Below are 21,878 nucleotides of genomic sequence, written 5' to 3'. Positions count from 1 at the left end.
GAGCTGGGTTTTCAGAGGACAAACACTGAGTTAGACATACAAGTGTATGGACACCTTTCAGTCTCATGGATTTCATTTGAAATCCAATCAAGCAACTGCTGCATTTCTACTCCTCTTTCACTCACTTGCTTTCTTCTCTTTCTCAAACACATGTGCTTTGTGTGCATGTGTCCACCATGTGTGCAGGACTGTTGGAATACGTTTGTGTCTTTTGTAATGTATTGTAGTACGTACCGCATGAAGCTTCTAACTGTGAGTCCGTCAGCTTTTCTGCGGGCTGCCCCGTAAGCTCATGTCACATTTCACATTTTCCACAAAACCTCTGCTGCCCAAGAGTGCCAGTGCAACATCCACACAGAAGAACTGCAAACATCATGTGCAAGAACGGAAGGTAAAGAGTGTTGCATCTGAACACCTCCAGCAGAAGATGCAATAAATCAGTTTGTTTATTTTATTTGTTGATCTTAAAATTTAAAAAGACCGTGAAAAGTTTCTGAAAACACATACTCAAAAGGAACTGGGGCTAGATTGTATATATTTAAATCTCAAGGCACACTTCAAAAGATTACTGGGTGATCATGAAAACATTGTGTAGGTATCATGCTGGGATGTTTTAAACCTATTACTTAGAAAGTTTTGTTTTGTTGATTCACTGAGTTTCCTTTTCCTCGATTCCTATTTCAGTTTGTACATGGCCGTAAATGATTTAGCAAAAAAAATGTTTTTAAATTGTAAAAATTCACCTCATGTAGTGTAATGTAGTGGCAGCCTAACTGAATGAATGAATACATTTATTTAATTATATATAATGTAATATATTTGTTATTACTGTGGTAATTTGGGGAAATAATGATTAAGATTTGAGGGACAAACATAAATAAATACACATAACAGTGTTTTCTTGTGTGCATAGTGACTCTTATTTCATCCATAATATACAGGTATGTGTGCCTTAATCTCACTGACATGGCACAGCTTTTAGAAGCCAATAAAAACGAATAAAAGCTTTCATTAAAAGAAATTAAGTCGTATCTGAAAATTAATTGTACATCATAATCGTTTAAGGTTGACAACTTGATTCTTAAAAGCGATGGACAAAAATAACAAAATTAAAGGCTAAGTATAAAACATCACAAAAGTGTGGGGATATAAGTTTCTTGTTGCAGGATTCAGAACCTGTGACACAAAAGGTGGATTCGGGGCACGTTAAAAAAAAAAAAGAAAAGCTCTGAATGTCGTCCTGTTAAAAGCACACAAAATATACAGACAATAAGTAATCCTTACGCATGCCTTCTGTGAAGTCGTTAAATATCGACGAGTTTCCTGCTACTACGTTTTAAAAAGACGCATTGATCTGTTTTTGTTTAATCTTACAGGGCTTCTAAACTTTCCATAATGTTGCGCGAGGTTTGGGCTTTAAACAGTCACAGATTTCTGCACACAAGAAAACGGGACTTGCAAATAATTACCCAAAGAAAACAGAGAGAGAGAGAGAGTAAAATAATAGCCTAAATCTGGATATCAGAATGTTTATGAATATTGTTAAAATTAGGCTGTGGCATTCATTTGTTGGAAAAAAAGCTAAACGAAACGCCAAATTAATGACAGTCATAATTCAAATAATTCAACCCAGTTGGGCCGTAACTTTAATAAGCCTGGATGGCAACATCATTTTGCGGTAGCATTATCACTGTCATTATAATATTTTACAACAAATTTGTCATGGCAATCCTAAAATCGGAAGAAATATAAAACACCTCTGCAAAGTTAAAATTCCCATATCGTGACAGATCAAATTGATGATTTTTATGGATGAAATAAATATAAGTAAGATTCGAGTGACGCTAAATTTCGTTCCAAATAATAATGAAGTCATAAAACAGCTCTTTTAAACTCAAATTCAGAAGCCGCAGAGCTGGAATCGGCTGAGTGTGGGTGATTTGCCCTTGATGAACCATTGCGAATGAAGCGTAAAATTGTGCCCTCTCCGCCCCAGTGCCATCACTCATAGCCTATATTCATATCCAAATTGCATTAATGTCATGTGTTAAGCCCCCCGCCCCTGTTTTGCAAACTTTTTTTTTTTTTTTTTTTTTCAAATAAACGACCTTACTCGCTCATGTCATCGGCGTAATCACTTGGGAGAGGTCTTTAAGGCAGGAGATCTTGGTCCCATTCTCTAAGGAAAGACGGGCTTGTGTAACTCTCCTCAAACCTGAGGGGGAGTTTTGGAGTGTTTGGTCAACGACAGTGGTTCCTGGAAAAGATCTGAATCGTTTTATAACCAAACCCAGCTGCGGTCTGGTGTGGGCTGCAGTCTCTGCATGCATGCGTGTGTGTGTGGGTGTGTGTGCATTCTCATTTGAATGAGGTAGAGAGAGAGGAAGGGGTTTCTGCGCTTCCCTTTCCAAGAGAGTGATAAGGAGGGAGAGTGAGCGAGAGAGAGAGAGAGGGAGGGAGAGAGAGAGAGAGAGGGGGAAAAAAAGTTTGGTCTTGTTCTCCCCTTGACTCTTTTTTTAGGCATGAACGCCGAGACCTGTGTTTCATACAGCGATATGACATCCATGGATTCATATTATAGCACCTCTGCTGCGCAAGGTAGGGATCACCAGACGGACCACTTTAGGACATTCCCAGCTTCTGACACCAAATACAGCCCCACCGCCTTCCTGCCCAACAAAGGTCAGGCTTACGGAGAAAAGTCCCGGAGCCCCTTCCAGCAGGAGTGCCAGTCATTGGATGCCGCCACAGCTGGGCAAGGCACTTTCAGCAAATACCACCTCTTCATGCAGAGGTCTTCATGCAAAACACCCCCCGAGGAGGACAAACTACACCAGGAGAGGGGACACAACGGAGCGCTCATCTCGTGCTATGGTGAGTGCAAAAAAAAAACTGGGATGAGGCAAAACGACGAGGGTTAAATTTGACGAGTGTTTTCTTCACTGATGAGAGGAATCGGGTTCGAAACAGCAGAACACAGTGGAAGTTAAGAAGTAGGTCATGCAACAAAAGTCACTCCAGCCATTCAGGATGTTTTCTCTCTTTCTGAGTGCGTCTGGGAAACATTACTTATATCATTCCATATGTGATTCGCCATTTTATTGCACAGGTTTGAACCTGTCAGTCACTGCCCAATGATGCACTTGTCACCACAAGCAGGTATAAAAAGTTTAGATAGCACATGGCACTGTTGCAAAACCTGGATCTGAACTGACAGACATCAGTTATACGATGCTTCTTGATGAACTGGTTGATATATCGCTTATAAAATAATAATAATAATACTACTAATAATAATAATCTAATTCTACTTTCTGTCATCCCTACGTGAATCTGTCTCGGGGTCACCAGCAAACTTTTTCCCCACTGCAGCACCAGCGCAGGACATCACAACTCGCAAAGACGCGGCCCAGCAGTTATGTGCGTAACACAGTTAAGAAGAGGCGTAATCTTCCCGACTATCAAATTGTCTCTTTGGCCATCAAAATTAAATTAGGGCCCGTTTAATGCGATAATCTGCATTACAATCCTTAATATTGGAGTTGAGTCGCACAATTGAATTAGCAAGTTTTCAGATGGCACAAATAGTGAGCCCCAAACTGATAATATTTTCATTTCGCTGCGCCGTCTGATTGGCTCCAATTAGATTTAATTGCGCAGAGGCGCTGCTGTGATGGGTCAATGAACGCGGGTGCGAATAAAACTTTGACCCTCGTTGGGCAGGCGGCCACTTTGAAGCAGCATTAATTCTTGTTTTTTTTATTCACGTCAAAACTCAATTTCCTCCGAATTAAAATACTCAAGGGGGCTAGATTTATCGAGAACTGCTGTCCAAACAGAGGAGTAACACGCTTTTGGCAAATTGACCGTAACTGCTTCTCTGATTGATCATAAAGGAGAATACACTCGGAACATACTAAATATATCAATGCTAAAAAGACTAAAAGACTCAGAAATCGGAGGATGGACATCATATATGTCATCATTTTTACTGATCTGACATTAAGTCTTAATCACAACATTTAGCTGAAAACAAAATCAATAAAATAAATTAAATAAAATCAGTTTTACTTTTGAGGTTATGTGGACAACTTGACCTTTGCTTTCTTAATTTAAATCACAGCTCATGTGTTTTAAACACATCCAGTAAGCAGACCTAACATATCCGTTTAAAGTCTAATTTTACAATTAGATAAAACGAACAATACATTTTGTGACCATATGACCTACAAAAATAGTGAATTCACATAATTTGTTATTTACAAAATAACACGTTTAAATAAATGATTTGAGTAACAACATTAGACTTTAGATGGAAGGACGTCTTCTTTTACGCATGAAACCCTCGCAACCTTTTTATTAAATGAATCAATCAATCTTCTTTTAGTGGAAGTACATTTATTTTTTTTTTTGACAGTTTCCGGATGCTGGCCTTCTAAAAACCACTTTACAGCTCCATAATGTCAAGAACGGAGATCAATCTTTTCAGAAGTTCATACCGGTTATTTAAAAATGGTTGTTAAGTTTTTATTACCCATTAACATTGACACAGATCCGCGGTAAACTTGAGATGGAATAAAAAAATTTATATTAGGTTGTAAATAAGCCGCAGTTATTAGACCCTGAGTATGAACTCACCTTTTTAGTCGGGACCATGAGGAGAAAGAAAGAAAGAAAGAAAGAAAGAAAGAAACCAAAAGCTCTTTTAAAAATCTAAATGTCCCAATTCCTCTACAACACTAGGGCTCAATTTATTTATGTATTTATTTATTTGTCAGTCTGAAAAGAGAAACTGGTGATCTACTGCAGATCTACTTCAGTTCTACTTTGGTTGAGAAAAAAAAAATCCTAGTTTTGTTCTTAATTCAGTTTTTGAGTTAACTATAAGTTCATTAAGTTCTCTGGTTAAAATATATGATGATTGAACTGAGACTGAAGAAGGCAAGAAAAAAAAGGAAGAAGATCTGTGACAACTCAGATGTCAAGTGCTTTTATTTTTCTGCTCATGGCGACTTAACTCCCAGACACAAACATCCTTTAACTCTTCAGAATGGAAGAGAATTATTTTACAGATGCACAAATAAAACTGTTACACATTTTAAACACCTTGAAAATCTTGGATACCGTTCTTTGACACTGGGGCCTGTTTTCCTTCTTATTTTCGCTGACAGAAAGTTTATTCTGACTTCTACTGCTACACCACTGACGGACATAAACTGAATGCAGCAATAAAATATTCTGAATTTGCCTTCTGTGAGAGAAAAAAAAAAGACAAATAATTGCTGCTGTTTTTTACGGGAAAATTCAGAAGCATTTTAACTTCCTGGTTCATTTCTTTTATTAAACCTGCATTGTACAAACCATGAGGTGTAGTTCCAAATTGTCAGAGATTTGCTGTGTTGTTATAATTTGCGGCTTGATCCGATCAGTCAAAGGTGATGTGATGACTGGTCTCAGAGCTGCCTGGAGTGAAAGCTGCGAGCTATGACTGAGACATTTTTTGACAGATGGAAAACAGCATGACTGTCTAATGAACGTTTACATACATTAGAGTTACTAAGAACACAGTTATGATGTTTATACTCAACATGCTGCCAATCATGTCGTTACACGAAACCAACAAGGCAGCTCTTGGAGCATGAACAGCTCTGAGCTCAGGTTTAGAGCTGACAGCATCTGAGTGGAACTGGAAGAAAATGGATGAGAGAAAAAGATTACAGGCTGATCATCCCCAAGAGTAAAACAACGAAACAAAAAATAAACAGTAGTAAATGTAGATTGGAAAACCACTTCAATAAGAATAAAAATCCCACATTCAAATGTTGACCCAAGCAAAAATTACATAAATATTATTAGAAAACTGTATCAAGTATTAAAGATTAGATTTTAGTTAATCAGCTATTTTCCATAGTATGGAAAGGGTCAAATTGTAGCATTATAATGCATGCAAAAAAGGGTTAACTATGGAAATCAAGTAAAATGTATCTTTGAAATCTAAACAAAGAAAAGCCTCACAAAGTGGAAACAGCCCACAAAAGGGAAGGCCTTAGGTTAAAATATAAAAGTGACGTGATTCATTTACCATCTCAAAGTCAAAACTTCACGCAGGAAGAAACAGGGCCTTATTCGAGGATGATTCAATCTTTGCGATCCTCCAGAGACGACACACTTCGTCTTTTGATGTGTCCGCGTCTCCTCTCAGCGTCTGTGTGCTGACCTTTAGCTCGGCTTCCCTGCCCTCATCTGTTTGGAGAGGAGGGCGAGTTTTCCTTTCGTGCACGCAACCGAGAAAATCCATTCGAAACCCCCATTTGAAACTCTCTGGTGGTCAAGACGCACCTTTTTGCAACATTTGGAATTGGACTTTTACACAGTGGACATTTAAGTGCACCGTTAAAAGGAAGTATGTTACTTTGTTGCATTGATGGTGTCAAGCTATAGGCCTCAGGGTAATGGGTTGGCTATTATCACATCTCCTGACACACTCATGGTACAATTTGAAGACATTAAAAGATGCTGTTTATTCCTGTTTAATCTGTAATAGATTTTTTGGGATAATGTGAGAATTCAATACAGTTCTTCCCTGTAAGTGTGAATATTTAATACCCTACAGAGGAAGTTAAACAAACGACCTGAGCTAACATCCCGGCGTGATTACACTGCCTTGAGTGATTTTGTCACTTACCCATCTACAGCTTTTTTTCTTTTGCAATTTCACCATTTTTAATCCAACATAACCACTGTAGCCTCTCGTAATGGCCATGTGTGGTGATTGGTTCGAGCGGGGCGTAATGGGAACCAGCCATGCAGCCCAGACAACTGAGGCACACTTCAGCAAGTCAGTGACATGAGTGGAGGTGACAAGGACTCAGGATCATTTTACCATTTAGCTTAAAGTTTGGCAGGGTAATTTACATTAGGCTCAGTTTGCACGGCCGAGTAAGAGCAGAAGAGTAAAAAGGCTCATGGAGTCCAGGACTTGCGTTGGTCTTTTTGTCACTGCCTCATGTAAACTGAACAGTCAACACAGAACCAGAACGGCAGAGCCAAAAGCTTATTTCTACCAACTGTAGATGTAAACCATTTTTCTTACACCCGATCAGTTTTATTTAACTAATGATCTAAATAACTATATACTATATTTTCAAAGCTTTTTAAGATATGTTTTAAGGTGTTACTTATGCACAGTCATATAGTTTCACCAGTGTTGCAAAAAAAGGATATGCAGTGTAATTGACTTTCTAGCTGTTATTTAATTATTTTTTTTTTAATTCTTTAAAACTAATGATGTACTGAAAGAAGACATTTTTAATGTGCACAGATTTTTATTTTCATACTTTATGTTTTGCCAGTGCTTGCTCTTGTCGGTCTGTCACACTGCCTTATTTCTCTTTCATGGGCGAGTCCTTAAGACAGTGATAATTTACTTGTAGATTTCACTGGTGTCTGAACAGATGTATATCTGCCGTTGGATTTTATTCTGTGAAGCTGACAATGTGGGTTGCGATTTCAAAACTTGCGGGATTGCTGCAGGACAAGTCGTTAGGATTGATGTCTTTTGGAAGTTGTCAGATAGAAACTGGTTGCAATTTGTGCTCTCAAATTGTTGTTTGAAGATGTGGATTTTCACTTCCTGTATCCTCAGTAGGGAGAAACTGTGTCGCATTTTCTGAACTGAGTTTTCTAGAAAAGTATTTTCCATTTTGCGTGCATGCAAGTTTTTCCCATTCGGGCGGAATGCTCTGCTTCGATCAGACAACAAAAACACAAGATGGAGGAGACTCTGTTTTGCTCTAAAGTAGTCAGGGAGAAACATTTGGAAAAGAGCTGGTGGAAAGGAGAGACACACACCAAGGGGGGGAGTGTGAGAAAGACAAAGAGTGAGTGAGGGGTGATTTATCAGTTGTTGGCTGTATGTCGTTTTTTGTTATAGTCTGAAATTTGCCAAGCCTGCAGAGATGGATCGTGGCTCTGATCATTCAGCAGTGTTGAATCCTAAGGTCAATGGCTACCAGTCGTATGGCCACAAAAACAAATAATGTGCTAATGATTCCTGTCTTTCTATGTGTGAGACACCTCCATTGCTTCCAACGGAGAAATGGAATTATAGTGCACTGCGTCTAAGGGAAACATGCGTACGTTACGTTTGTGTGTTGTCCTAGAGCGATGACTGACTCCAACTGACATTACACCAAGCAAGTACAGCGCCAAGCTATTCATAGTCGTGTTATTTGTACTTCCAAAAGAGACAAGGTCAGATATCAAGAACAGAGGGTCAGAGAAACCTTGTTTGCAACTACAGCAGTGGAAGAAATGTTGACCTCTTTTACTTTAAGTTGCTGTACTCAATATTTTAACATTAACGACATATCCTGACAATTTGAAAACAACATGAAAGGGGTCGCCCAAGGTGCTGAACATACGGAGAACCAGATTAATGTTAATGTTGGTTCACTCTCACTGTTCATATAGCAGTGACAGCAAACAAAAACAACAGTCAGACAAAGTCAGCAATCAGCTGGAAAACATAATGATCCTCGGGTAGAGACCAAAACCAGAGCAAAAAGGGAAATTTGGAACTTACATTGGTCAAGTCAAAAGATACTCAAACGAATGATAGTGTGCTTAAAACCACTGGGTGTGTAAATAGGCAGCCTAAAAGGTTCTCCTACTTAATATTTAGTGACATAAATAAACAACATAAATCAATGTTGCGCCTACAAATAGTTTTTGCTGCTGCCAAGAGGTAAAAAAAAGACCCCCAATTATTTTTGTTTATGTAAAAGAAGCATAATTATGGTAATGGAAATTCTAAGCAAAACGTACGCATATCAACATTTTCCATGTCTGTGATATATTATGCACACATGTGGTAATAAGAATAAGAATATTTTTTTCTGCTATAATTGTCCTCTGTAGAAATAAAGAAGTTGCATCTTTTACAGCTGAGCCAAAACAAAACAAAAAATCCTAAAAATATATTTGATGCACGCCTTTCTTTTCCGTCATCCCCATTTTTTTTTTCCAGCTGTTCACCTCTTTCCTTCTTCACAGTTTTCCCTGTTTGAGATATTTCTTTTTCAGTTTGAGCAACATGTTGTTAATCTTTCTCAGTCGCCGTGTGGTGTGTAATTTATAGTGTTTCCTCTTAACACAGTGAGCTGACCCCAGTCATCCCAGTCAATAAAGAGGCAGGGAAGGTGCCCTGTCGCTTTACAGCCATTTAAATTACACTTTGATGTTGCCCCCTCGTTTTCAACTGTGAATTATTAGCTGTCTGCGCTGAGTGTCTGGCCCACAAGAACGCCATCTTGGCACCGACAGACGTCACAATACAGTGTGTAGGGCACAGTGAAATAACAACTTTTGACGACATGAACGTATTAGAAATAAATATTAAACTGTTGGATATGCTGCATGCAAAAATTGAGACGTATATTTAGGTATATGTAAACGGCTGTGATTGTGTAGTCAGGTAGGAATATTCATGTGGAAATTACCGCTCAGTTTTGATGCACTTTTTGTGCATTTAATTTCTACAGACCTGTCTCTGGGCTCACCACACGGAGCTGCAGGCACGTCTCTCTTCACTGTTCATAGTAACTGGAACAGATGCTGACTGTTTGATCCACTGCAGAGAAAATAGAACATTCTGTGGTTGCAACTAGAAACATTTTTTCATCTGGAAAAAACAAGAAAGAAAAGAAATTTGGTGAGTGAGTTTGTTGGATTTTCGTCGGGTACAGGTGTGAGCGAAATAAGTCATTTGTGCACATGACTATTGTGAGGTTTTAATGTAGCATATGTTTTTTATAGTCGTCTTTCCCGCCTCCATCCAAAGATCCTGACAGACATAGTTTTCTGTAAGGCTTTCTTATGTTCTTTATACATATGGCGTTCCCCACAGGAGGGCCCTCTGCTGTTCATATTTTGCCAAGTTGAAGAACCTCACGACTACCACACGTCGCATGGATAGCATGCGGGGGACTGTCACAATATTCCACCCTTGCCAAAAAATAGCAGTGATGCAACATAAACAACTGCCTTTGATCAGAGCGAGGCCTCATGGTTTTGAACAGCACTTGCGTTGGGGATGTCAGCCAGGGAAATATGATTTAATAACTGTATAGTATTTAAGCCTGGATAAAACACATTTGCTCCCTTCAAGCTCAACAGGATGTGTTAGTCATGGACAGCGAGGCATTAGACATGCAGCAAGCAGTCTCAACCAAAACACAGCTCTTTAGCCCAAGTCCACGGCCAGCTTTGTCAGGCAAACATCAGAGGAACGTGAGCCTCCTTGAACCATGTTGGGTTGAAATGCATTAGGTCTTATGCATGTTTCTGCAGTGACATGCTGCAGGATTCAGACTCTCTTGCATTGCAGAATAAAATGAAATAAAACAAATACAACAACTTTTGTTGCCAATGGGCTCCTGCATGCACAGCCGTCGAGAGCGCGGCTTTAGTTGGAGTGAATAAAAACAGGCTGAGTGCCACTACCAGACCTGGGCAGCAAACCCCAATTCTATTTTAGTACTGACCGTTGTAATACTGAGTATCAAAAACAGTCAAGTATTCAAAGGAGCTGATTTTTATTCTACTTCGGTATTTACTTCTTAATATTTTTTAAAGGTTCTTGTTTTAAATATTTATATTTATCTAAATGAAGTAAGCATTATAAGGTATTATTTTGGTATTGGTACTGACATGTATTGTATTGGCCAACATTCAACAGTTAACATTAAACATTAAAAACACAGCAATTACCTCTTACTAATATTGAGGCCTCAGTAATTTCATAACATAAAATGCATTTATACTCAGCCATAGAGTTAAGTATTAAACGGCCTGTTGTCAGAACGTCTTTAAGGAATCGGTTTCCATCTGTGGAGGTTTTATGTTTCATAATGAAGAAAGATTCAATTTCAGCAATTAATTTAAACACACACAGGGAATACTTTCTGCACAAAATATTTAAGTGTTGGTACAAAACAAACCTGCCGTTTGACGTTACTGACGTATGAACGGAGCGAAATAACATCAACACAGCAGTTTTGGGTCTCTCTGTAATCACATACAAGACTGTGATCTGCATGCAAAACAGAAGAGGTTCAAGTGTCACATAAAGACAGAGAAATGTAGCCACAGACAGACAAATCGAATATATTTTCAAATTATAGAAAATATGTACAGAAATATTAGTAGTAACTCTTGTTGTCAAAAAGCATGAACTTGAAAGATACACTTTCTGCTATGGAGGGGGAGTCAGTGCGGGACAAGCTATCACTTCACCTCACCTTGCAGTACATTACCCAACATGGCTGTGAATCGAGGGTGACCGAATGTTTGTGAGACATCTTCTGAGTTCTGAGAACACACACACCTACCAGCTCTAACCTGACAAATTGTTGGGTGAGCGGATGAGCTGAGATGTCCTGAAAATAACTTCAAGTGAGACCCCACTAGATTAAACCCGAGAGAGGCCGCGTGTGTCCCACACACACTTTCAGCCATTGCAGCCTCATGGTAGGAACGTGTACTACTGAAACGATGTGTTTACAGACTGCTTAGTTCTGCGCGGGGCAGCAGCAGAGGCAAAGGAGCTACCAGCTCAGACATTGGCAGAGGCAGTGGCTGTAAAAATGTATGATCAGAGAACCGCCTGAGGTTTTAAACTACAGCCACAAAGAAAGCAAGTGTGTGAGACAGAGAGAGAAAGCGAGATCTATATCTCTTTTTGCTTGACTAGAAACTACTTCACAGCGTTTTAATGTTGACAGTGTTTCTGCCAGGTGACTTTGTAGCCTTGTAATAGATTTTTACCACATGCGAGACTGATAAACAGCATCTGAGTGGAAGACACAGAGAGTGGTGTGTGTGGGTAGGCCATAAAAAATCTGCAACTTTCTGTCAGTCTCAAATTATGGCAGAGTGTCTGCTCTCCAGAACATCACAGAATGATCTACGAACTACAACTGGATCCCGTAAGCAGCTGGCGATCCAGACCATCTATTACTTAGAAAGACAAACACACTGACACACATGCACAGCACTGCGCACCGACACATTTCACAATTGTCACAGAATTTCCTCACAGAGTGAGAGATTCATTTGTTGATCATTGATCCTACAAATAAATCATCAGTTATCAAAGCACTGCCAGAAGCAAGTGCCATGGATATTGAAGTGGAGCACAATAGATGCTCAAAGGCTATTTTTTAAATTTGTTTGCGTTTGGATGGTACTGACAAAATGAACAGTGTTTGCCTCCGGCTCTTATCACTGTTGAAATAAACCACAGTGGTGTATGGCAGCGTTTTGTGAGTCCTAAAACTCTAACTACCAAAAGCTTTTCAAATTAAGAGCTGCAAAAAAGTTTAAAATCTTTGAATAAGGTGCCAAAATAGGGAAAATAGAGAGACCTTTGAAGCTTGAATGTGAACAGCTTTCCCTTTATTGTTTTATTCACTGATTTAAGAATCTCCACATGACTTAAATCAGTGAAATGGCAGCCTTAAATCCTGAAGAACAGCAGCAGGGCAAATGCGTTAAATACACATTCATCTTTTTATGCTTTTATATCCTATCCACTGGAAGTGACAAATGTTTCCCAAGATCATGTAATGACTTTCCTTGCTTTTGTCTTCAATTAGATTCACAAAGATCTTTTTTCTTTTCCATCCGCTCTATCTCTGCAGGTAAAGACAGTTCAGGTCTGACAGACTCTGATTTGGCCCCGGACTCCGACCCACCTGGAATGGACACCAGATTCCTGTCTGTGAAGGATCAAGGTGTCAAGGCGCCCTCTGATAGGCCGCCGGGCACTGACTTATCGACCCCGCTGGACAAGGCTGATGGCGGCGAAAGCAACAAAGGCAAGAAGAGACGCAACCGCACAACCTTCACGAGCTACCAACTGGAAGAACTGGAGAAGGTTTTCCAGAAGACGCACTATCCTGATGTTTATGCTCGGGAGCAGCTCGCACTCAGGACTGACCTGACTGAAGCCCGTGTTCAGGTAATGTGGCACACTCAGCAACTGTGTGTTGGCAAGTGTCACATGCAGCTGAATGGAATTTGTACAACTAAAACATAGTAACACAAACCAACGTTTTCTATTAACTTCAGGTTCATTGAAAAAAGGTTTTATTTGCAGCAGTGATGCTGGCAACGGCCCCTGTGTAACTACATGCCTGTCCTATCAATAAGAAAAGAAAAGAGCCTTACAGCACAGTGTTTAAACAACACAACCTCATGGATCCTTCAGCATCTGCAGCTCTGCAGAGATAACGTCACTCTCAGAACAACATGAGAGATTTATCTAGTAATGTGGGAGTTGGGGGAGAGAGTGGGGGAGTGGGAGCTAACAGAGGCCAAGGGGCCCAGGGGGCTGAGGTTTGAGCTGTCTGGGCCTCATATGTGCAGTTTTAGGAGAGCAGACTTTCATCCACATATGAGGAGACCCGTGCGATCGTGTCAGTGGTTTATTTCTTCGGTTTAGTTTCATTCATTTGTGAATGCATTTCTGCCTCTAGTAGCCCGGCCTGACGTATACAGCATCTCTATGACCTTCTGACCCATCAGCACACAAACCGGTCGTGACTGTTGTAATGCATTCCAACATTAGTGGACAGAGAAAGAGAAAGACTCGGGCCCTTTCTCTATCAAGTCTGTGTGTGGTGTCTGTATATGACTGCCAAAGCCCCTGGATTTTCTGTGTTTTTCTTTCATTAACATCCTGTTCAGACAAGAATGTGTCCCTGCTGTGGTCTCCAGAGTAGGTGTGAAATCCTTCCCATGGGCTTTGAGTACGTCGGCAGTCGATATTTCAAGTCATATCTATTTTGAGGCAGTTTTTTTGACAAAACTTTGCACAGATTTAATACTCTGGCTACTTTTTTGATGCGTGCCAGTCGCATACAGGGGATGAGATCCAAACCCATCTTGATCAGCTGGAGCAGAAATCGGTAAAGCTCCACTGTGAAACACAGGAAGTCTGAGCAGCCACAAGGTTATAACTCAACCCTGTGAAGGTATGCTGCCCCGCTCTGCTGCTCGTGCTATCACAGACCTGCCGGCTTCAGATGGATGCGGCTTTACAGCCCTCGCCTCTCCCTGCGGCCCTCTTAAACACTCAAGTTTAAAAGATAAAAGACACGAGATGCCTTGTCAGTCAAAGAACAGGGCTCTGTGCTCTGTTTGGGTCATTCACACGCAAAAGAACTCACAGCTCATCAATTCGGCATCTGGAATGAAAAAAAAAGTTTAGGGAACAAAGCTGTAGTACAGTGAAAAGTTTAACTTTTAATGCAGTTCCATTTAGTAACAAAACAAAATTCTGTGAAGGGTAATATTAAACCTGCCTGATGGTTCTCACACAAAAACACGGGACATTCAGTTAAACAACTTTAGGGCTGGGAGTTGTTTGCTTTTTCAGTCTCACGGTTTCAAAGGCAGAGAGTATGTTCGGATCTGAGTCATATACACTACACGGGAAGGTCAGAGGTCAAGGGTCAAGGGTCTCAATAGCATCACATCTCTCAGATTTGCTGTTCTGTTTGTCCAGAGAGCCGAGGTGGCCTCTGATGTGGAGTCTACCAGGTGTCCCTACAGTTTATAGATCCAAGCAGTGAATGAAAGATGAAGATTTGATAAACTAAACTGCAAAGGCTCAGTACTAGCCTGCTGGAATGGATTCTGTAAGTGAGCAATTGAAATTATGTTGTAATATACTCATATTGTAAGTCAAACGTGCAAAACCATTTGTCAGATCTAAGGGTGAGTTCCTGGTCAAGACAATAAAACTCAGCTATTTTGAGAATAAGCTTTTACAAGCAAAAACTTTAAATGGCCACTGCTTTCAGCTTTGTAATTATGGGAACTAGGCTTTATATGTCTTATGTGATACCAAACAGAAATCTTTTCTGTTTGGTATCACATAAAATTCACAATTATGAAGATATAACATAAATTGTGACAGACTTTCGGATTTGTAGACAGTTAATCAGGAAATAGCCAGATTAACCAACGCCTTGTTAGACCTATTGGTAGGAATGGAGATGGATTGCATGATACTGAAACTGTTAAACACAGGTTGAGCATGGAGTATATTTAAAACAGTTGCACAGCAGTATAGAAAAAATTGTAATTGCCCAGTCTGGGTCCCAATTAGCAAAAGCTAAAAGGCAGACTTAAAAGATATGTTACTTTTTGTATCAGTACAGTAGTGTCCTCAACTTACCTTTAATTGATATAGGAAATAAGAAATCATGTGGTGGAGGATTTTGTAAAAGAGAACAAACTTACATTTAATGAACAACAACACTGGTCCGAGGTGTTTCAGCGATATTATTAGTCCTTTGTGGGTGTTGGAAAACTGAAGCCAGGCTCAGCCTTGGATTTCTTTTGACTTGGTTTGGAAGCTGACATGAGTGACAGGAGAGGTGGGTTATCAATCCTCTGAGCTGGTCTCTCACTTCAAAGTGTTTTCAGACCCATACAGCTCTCCTGCTGGGGCCAGTTTGGTATTTCTCTGCTCTTTCTCTCTGGGGCTGTAACATAAATAAAGCCTCATTGAAAGTCCAGCAGCTACTTAAGCTGTCAAGGTCTTTACCAATTACTGTCACAACGCAGTGTGCGCAACACAAAAATATGTTCTCCCTGTATAATAGCCACCAGACTTGGCACAAGGCGAGGATTGGGCAGATGAGAGTAACTAGCAAAACACTGTAAATTGGGAATAATCACAATCATTACAATCATAAAGCCGTCTTTTCAGAGAAGCAGTGATCTTGTATTGGATTCTGGGTAAGATATAGTAATAATAATATAATAATAATAATCATAATAATAATCATAATAATAATAATAATAATAAATTTTATTTATAATGCACTTTACATCAAAGATCTCAAAGTGCTGAGAGGAAGATGTATGAAGACATAAAGGAAAGAAGGATTAGGTCCTCTGGTCTGTGTGCTTCTTTAATGTAGAAGGAGACACACTCTCAAAGCCAGGAGTTTTAGGCTTCAGGAAATTAAAAAGGAAAATGCAAACAAACCCCAGTTATAATCCCTTCTCACTTTCCAGTTTCCTAGATTGCCTCCTTAGATTTATATTGGAGCAAAGAGCAGATACACAAAACAGGAGAAATCATATCAGAAACAAGTCAGAAAGAAACTTTTTTGTTGCTAGATGTGAGCTAGAGTCAGTTCAGTCTGGTAGTTGCACTTAGAGAGTCAAGAGCTGTAATGCAAATATTTAAATTTTGACGTAGGAGACAAGCAAGGAGGGTGACATCCAAAGCCAGCAACAGACAAATTCATTTAGATTACTTTCACGAACTCTGATTGTAATTCAAACAATCTAATGCTTTCAACAAACACTGGGTTCGGATGTAAACGTCAGAGATGATCACAGAAAACAAAAAGCACCCTGTTCTCGCCAGACAACAAATAGAGGCGAGATGGACGAGATGTGTTTACATTTTAGTTTTTGGAACGTTAACTGAAGTGAAGGCTGCGGCACCTCGCTTACAAGCTATTGTCTTTTCATGGTTTTCTGTATAATATCCTTACATACGTTGAAATAACTTCAGTTGCCTCTGAATTGTGTTCCAGTGCACTGATATTATTTGTGATACCTTTCGGTATGCATGGGATTATTATTCCCATTTGGAAGGTTTGTATCTGTGGAAAAGGATTTCCTTTTAACTTGAGAGAAAAGATCCTGTTGATCTATCAGCCTCACTGTGACTGCAGACCTTGAACAATCAAGGCGAAGATGAAAACAAAGATTCTTTGTTCCACTCAGATAAAATGGCAAACGTTGCTGCCAGTTTTATGACGCTCAGACAATTTCTACTTGCAGGTTTGGTTCCAGAACCGGAGAGCAAAGTGGAGAAAGAGGGAGCGCTTTGGTCAGATGCAGCAGGTCCGAACTCACTTCTCGACAGCTTACGAGCTTCCTCTTCTAACTCGTCCTGAGAACTATGCACAGGTACAGATGGAGGTATTTTACACATATAGGTCCACTGTCTGCTAAACCCTAATGTTTTGTAGGGGTCAGGGGTGACATTTCTACAGCTTTCATGCTTTGTTTAAAAAACTTGATGCAGGTAGCAGTAGTAAAAAACAAAAAAACATCAAAATGGGTTCATTTTGTAGCTTTTGTTAGCTTTCTACAGCTATCTCCAATCATAATTGTTAATGTAGACTAAAACCAAATCTGTTACTATAACTGTGACAATGCACAATGAAAACTACATTATACTTTAAGTGTGTAGGTTGTGGATAGGTGTAGCACTTGTTTGGGTTACATTTAGGTTGGGATCGGGTTCAAATCTGTAAAGATGACTGGTCAGGGATCATTTTAGTTTTGGGTAAAGGTAGGAGAAACAGTCTCTGACAAAACACCTGCCATAATCGAGTGTATACACAAGTTTTAGTTAAAGCCTTTTAATTTTTGACAGTCAATCAGTGTTCACAGAAATTGGGGGCCTGTGGGACAGGGGTTAGAGAAGCAGCTTTGGGACAATTATGCCCATGACTGAGGTGACTTGAACAAGCACACCAGTTGAATGCAGAGAACATATTCCTTGTCCACTATTTCAGATTCAGAACCCTTCCTGGATCGGTGGCGGCAGTGCAGCGTCTCCTGTGCCCGGCTGTGTTGTTCCCTGCGACACCGTGACTCCCTGTATGACACCGCATCCCCACTCAGCAAGCGGGATGTCAGATTTCCTGGGTGTACCGAGCTCCGGGGGTCACATGGGACAGGCTCACATGGGCAGCCTGTTTGGGGGATCTCCCGGCATGGCTGCAGGCATCAACACGTACGATCTCAACATGGACCCTGACCGCAAGTCCTCCAGTATCGCTGCTCTACGCATGAAAGCCAAAGAGCACAGTGCAGCCATATCTTGGGCCACATGATGTGTCAGTACATGTTGGATGGGGGAACTGGCTGACCCCTAAAAATGTCTAAGCAATCCCAGCATGGGGTGAGGAGGCACTAAAATCCAAACTTTAAAGGCAACAATGACTACCTTCAAAACTTGCTGCAATTAAATGATTATGTAAAGATAAAAAGAAAAAAAAAAATTGGCAAAATAAGTGGTGCCATGTTTTTCAGTGCCTCTGGTGGGAGAAAGCCTTCACGGTGAGCTGAGTGGAAGCCTGGTGGGAGGTGGGTGATGCTGTACTGTATAACAGGAGATGCAGTGTAGGACGCTAAGAAAAGTAATTATTTCAAACAAATTCATGCACTTATTTGCTCAAATACAGAAAATTCTGTTTGTACAGCGCTTTCAATGTCTGCAGCTCTTTGGTTGGTGCTGTTTTATTCTTATTTAAATTTTAAGTGTTAATGTTTTTTCTCTTGGTGGTTTGGATTTTATAAATAATTCAGCAAAGATCCTTAAAAACTGAAATTCAGATTTAGTTTTTACATGCCAGGTACATATTATTTTAGGGCAATCTTTATCAGTATTAGCACATGTTTAACTTGAGTCATTCTGGTGCTAAGATTAGGCTTCGGAAAACTATCCGTCACATAAAGAGGCTTCTCAACACACAAATGTTAAAATAACTTACTCTGGGTTTGTATAACAGTAGCTGCAAATGTTGGAAGTGGTTCTACCCTATATAATTTAAAAGTCAAGCAGATGAAAAGTGGTTTGCTTAAGTGTGGTCAGGGCGAGAGATCCACCTGCCGCACTGAATCAGCCTGCTGATGCCGAGGGAGAGGAGGAGATGGAGGAGGAAGTGGTGTGTGGGAGTAGGAGAGGGGGCACAGCAGGCCTGCTGCTCTCAGGGCTGAAGAGCCTGGGAGCGCCAGCTTCCAAACAGACGCCGCTCTGTTTTCAAGAGGACAGACTCCGAGTGGACATGACTGTGGCCCTTGCGTTTCTAGTCCCACAGGTTACGCAGAGAGAAGTGCCTACTAGTCAGTCAGACCGCCAGGAATAACAGAGAAACCAGCAGCAGTCTCCTTTGAAACGGAGGAGGCTGGTGGAGATTACACATAGAGTGTTGACACTTCTAAACACTGAAAGGATGTCAGTGTTCAACAGCCTTTTCTGGACTTTAACGTGGCTGTGAAAGCTGACCAGTAAACGGTCCCGAAGCAGCACTGGCAAGTGTGTTATTGTGTTTCTTTCTTATTTTTTTCTCTCTCATCGTTTCTGTCAAAGGATATGCAGAGTGATCTATTGTGGACGTGGAACCTAAACACCACAAAAAATATATAAAATAAATTTTAAAAAAAGTCCTATTCATTATATATTGCAGATATCTTTAGGGTCAAGTGGATTTTAGAAGGAATAGTTGCAGCTGAAGGATCAAAAAAGACCCAAACTCCCAGATTCACTGTGTGTCAGATGGTTTTTGGTCATTTGATAGATATTATTATCTATATTCTGTATTATTATATATTAATCTTGAGGCCGTGCCTTAGCAGGTCGATGTGTCAAAACCTGAAACCTTAAATATTTTATTTCTATAATCAAAGAACTATCTGACACACAGGAAAACTGGGGATTAGTAACCGGGGAGTATTCCAAAAGTGCACTGGTTGGTTTCTGCACCTCGGGGAAAAATATAGTGAATCGGGCATCTACAGTGAGCTGTCTTGGAGAGGGATGAGGAGGCTAAAGCTCATTTCTCCACCTGAGAGGCTTCCCAGGGATTGTTTTTTTAATTGTAAGAAATATTTCCCTAAAACTCAGAGGTTGAATCTGTCCAAGAGCAACAAATGTTTGTGCCTATAGGCTCGTAACACTGTGGCGTGATTAACTGAGAGGATCTGTTTATAGAAAGGTTTTAACATGTCAAGATAAAGTGCCAAAAGAGCCTTTCCTCATTGTTTACTTCTATCAGGGCCAAGAACAATTTGTCCGTATTTGTTTGTAAACCCTTAGTGGGAAGAGGAAGAGCGAAGTAGAGGTTAAAGTGAGCTAGACCTAGTTAGGGATGAGCTCCACCTCTTGGAGCCCAAATCATATCTTTCCTGGGGGTATCATTCAAATATTTGTAAAGTAAACATAGTTTTTTCCCCCCTGGTAACAGCCTTCTCCAGTGACAGAAATAGCACATAAGGTTTTCAATTGTAGTATCACAAGGTTATACACGCTTTTCTTTGTTTGCAAAGCCTGATTTAGGCCTGAAGCATAACAAAAGTTCTTCATGGTCTCAGAAAGCGAAACCGATACCTTGTAGTACACCTTGAGGCAGAGCAACCATTACGAATTCCCTAAACCGAACCACATTCAGCGTCCTTCTGCATAGGTAAGAGAAACGAGGTGCGGACTATAACCTGTCAGCAGAGCAGAACACCTCAAAGTTGTCCAAATTACATCCAGTTTCACTGTTCACTCCAAATGCAAGGCATGTGCATGCGTAGAGGACACATCTCAGAACCGAGAGGGTCTCCTTGCAAATGTGAACATGGGGCCCCTGTGCTCTAGCCGAGGGGTTGGACGGAGGGCGAGCCGTGAGGGCGTCTGCTGTGTTCCGGTGTTCTGGGAAAAGGACAGTGCACACAGCTGCGCTCAGGGGGTAAATGCAAAACAAACATGCCTCACACATGCTTCCCCCTCAGCTGTCATGGTTCTGCTTTCAAAGATTCATCCCCCTCATCTCACACATTGCACCGTGCCTCTCCCTCTGCTCACTTCCACTATGTCCACTGGCCCGAAGCTGCAGCCGCTCATCGCAGTGTTCGAGGAAGCCAACCCAGCAAGGCTTTTTAATTAACACTGAGCCGTGTGGAAGTTGTAGACTGCAGTGTTGTGTGTCAGGATGGACAGCACCGCCTGTCGCCTGTCTATAGTGTAGACTGTTCCTCTGCACAGACATACTGGCATTGCTCAGGTTTACAGAATACATATGTATGTTTTTTCTTTCTTTTTTTTCCTCCTGTGTTTTTAAGCTCCATTGTTCTTGGACTTTTGATGCAAGATTAGCTTCACATGAAAGCCTCTCCTTCCTGTATGCTGCATAACGCCAGGCTCGAGGGATGTCGTCATCATCCACTTTTCTCTCTTTCTAATACTACTGAAGTCAGGCAATCATTATAGGAGTAAATATAAGATGTGTTCTTGTGTGCATGTGCATTTTTGTGCATGCTGAATGGATTGAAGTGTAATATGACTTACTAATTTTATTCTCCGTTTTACTTTGTGAGACTTTTTTCCCCCCCAAGTATTTGTGAGTGTATCGCTTTTGTTGAATTTGGTGATGTTATTATTGTATTTTCTGGTTTCCATGTGTTTGAATATTTTTTTTTTTCACTTGATATGCAATTTCCCCCCGAGTTTGTATGGCTTTAAGCTCTCCTTTAAAATGAGTATGAATTTACTTGTGCTTGTGTTATGTTTTGTGTGATTAAAATTCAATAAGTTATTGCACTTTGATTCAGAAGTGATTTGTTATAAAATGTAGTTCATGTTTAATAAGCTGGAAAAAGTTTCTAAATATATTTATTACAATTTCTTGCCACATAACTGCGATGGTCGCTCCCTTGAGCTTCTCAGCAGACCATATATCACACTGCCAAAGGAAACTAAAACAACTATTCTCTAATTGGTATTTAGATATTAGTCAAGTCACTCCTAGTTTGCAGTAAAGTCTTTAGAGGGATCATTTAAAGACACTGGTTGGCCACCACTAGCGAAGAGGCTGTCTGAGGCTGTCAAAAAACCATGAATTTGCTCCGTATTATGATGTTGGAAATCCCGCCAAAAATATTGTGTCACCCTTATAGTCACATTCTGAAATCCCCGTGCATTTCAGTCCCTTTGAAGGGACACGAGAGCTGAAATGAGATCGCGCAACCCGCTAGAGTATCACACTAATTGAAGTTGACAAAAATACGAA

General features: G+C 40.4%; 1 protein-coding gene across 1 annotated transcript; it reads left to right on the top strand.

Moving 5' to 3' along the window:
- Nucleotides 1-2,326: 2,326 nt before the first annotated feature.
- On the top strand, nt 2,327-17,936 carry alx4a (ALX homeobox 4a; the record flags this gene model as incomplete). The annotated part of the gene is given in 4 exon segments (XM_084540819.1): nt 2,327-2,874; nt 16,873-16,892; nt 16,894-17,001; nt 17,616-17,936. Coding segments are annotated over 4 exon segments (801 nt in total). The 5' UTR covers nt 2,327-2,522.
- Nucleotides 17,937-21,878: the final 3,942 nt, after the last annotated feature.

The sequence above is a fragment of the Chelon labrosus genome (genome assembly GCF_963514085.1).
Source record: "Chelon labrosus genome assembly, chromosome: 3".
In the NCBI taxonomy this organism is placed as follows: domain Eukaryota; kingdom Metazoa; phylum Chordata; class Actinopteri; order Mugiliformes; family Mugilidae; genus Chelon; species Chelon labrosus.
The sequence above is the reverse complement of the archived record's forward strand: the minus strand, read 5'-3'. Positions and strand labels throughout refer to the sequence as shown.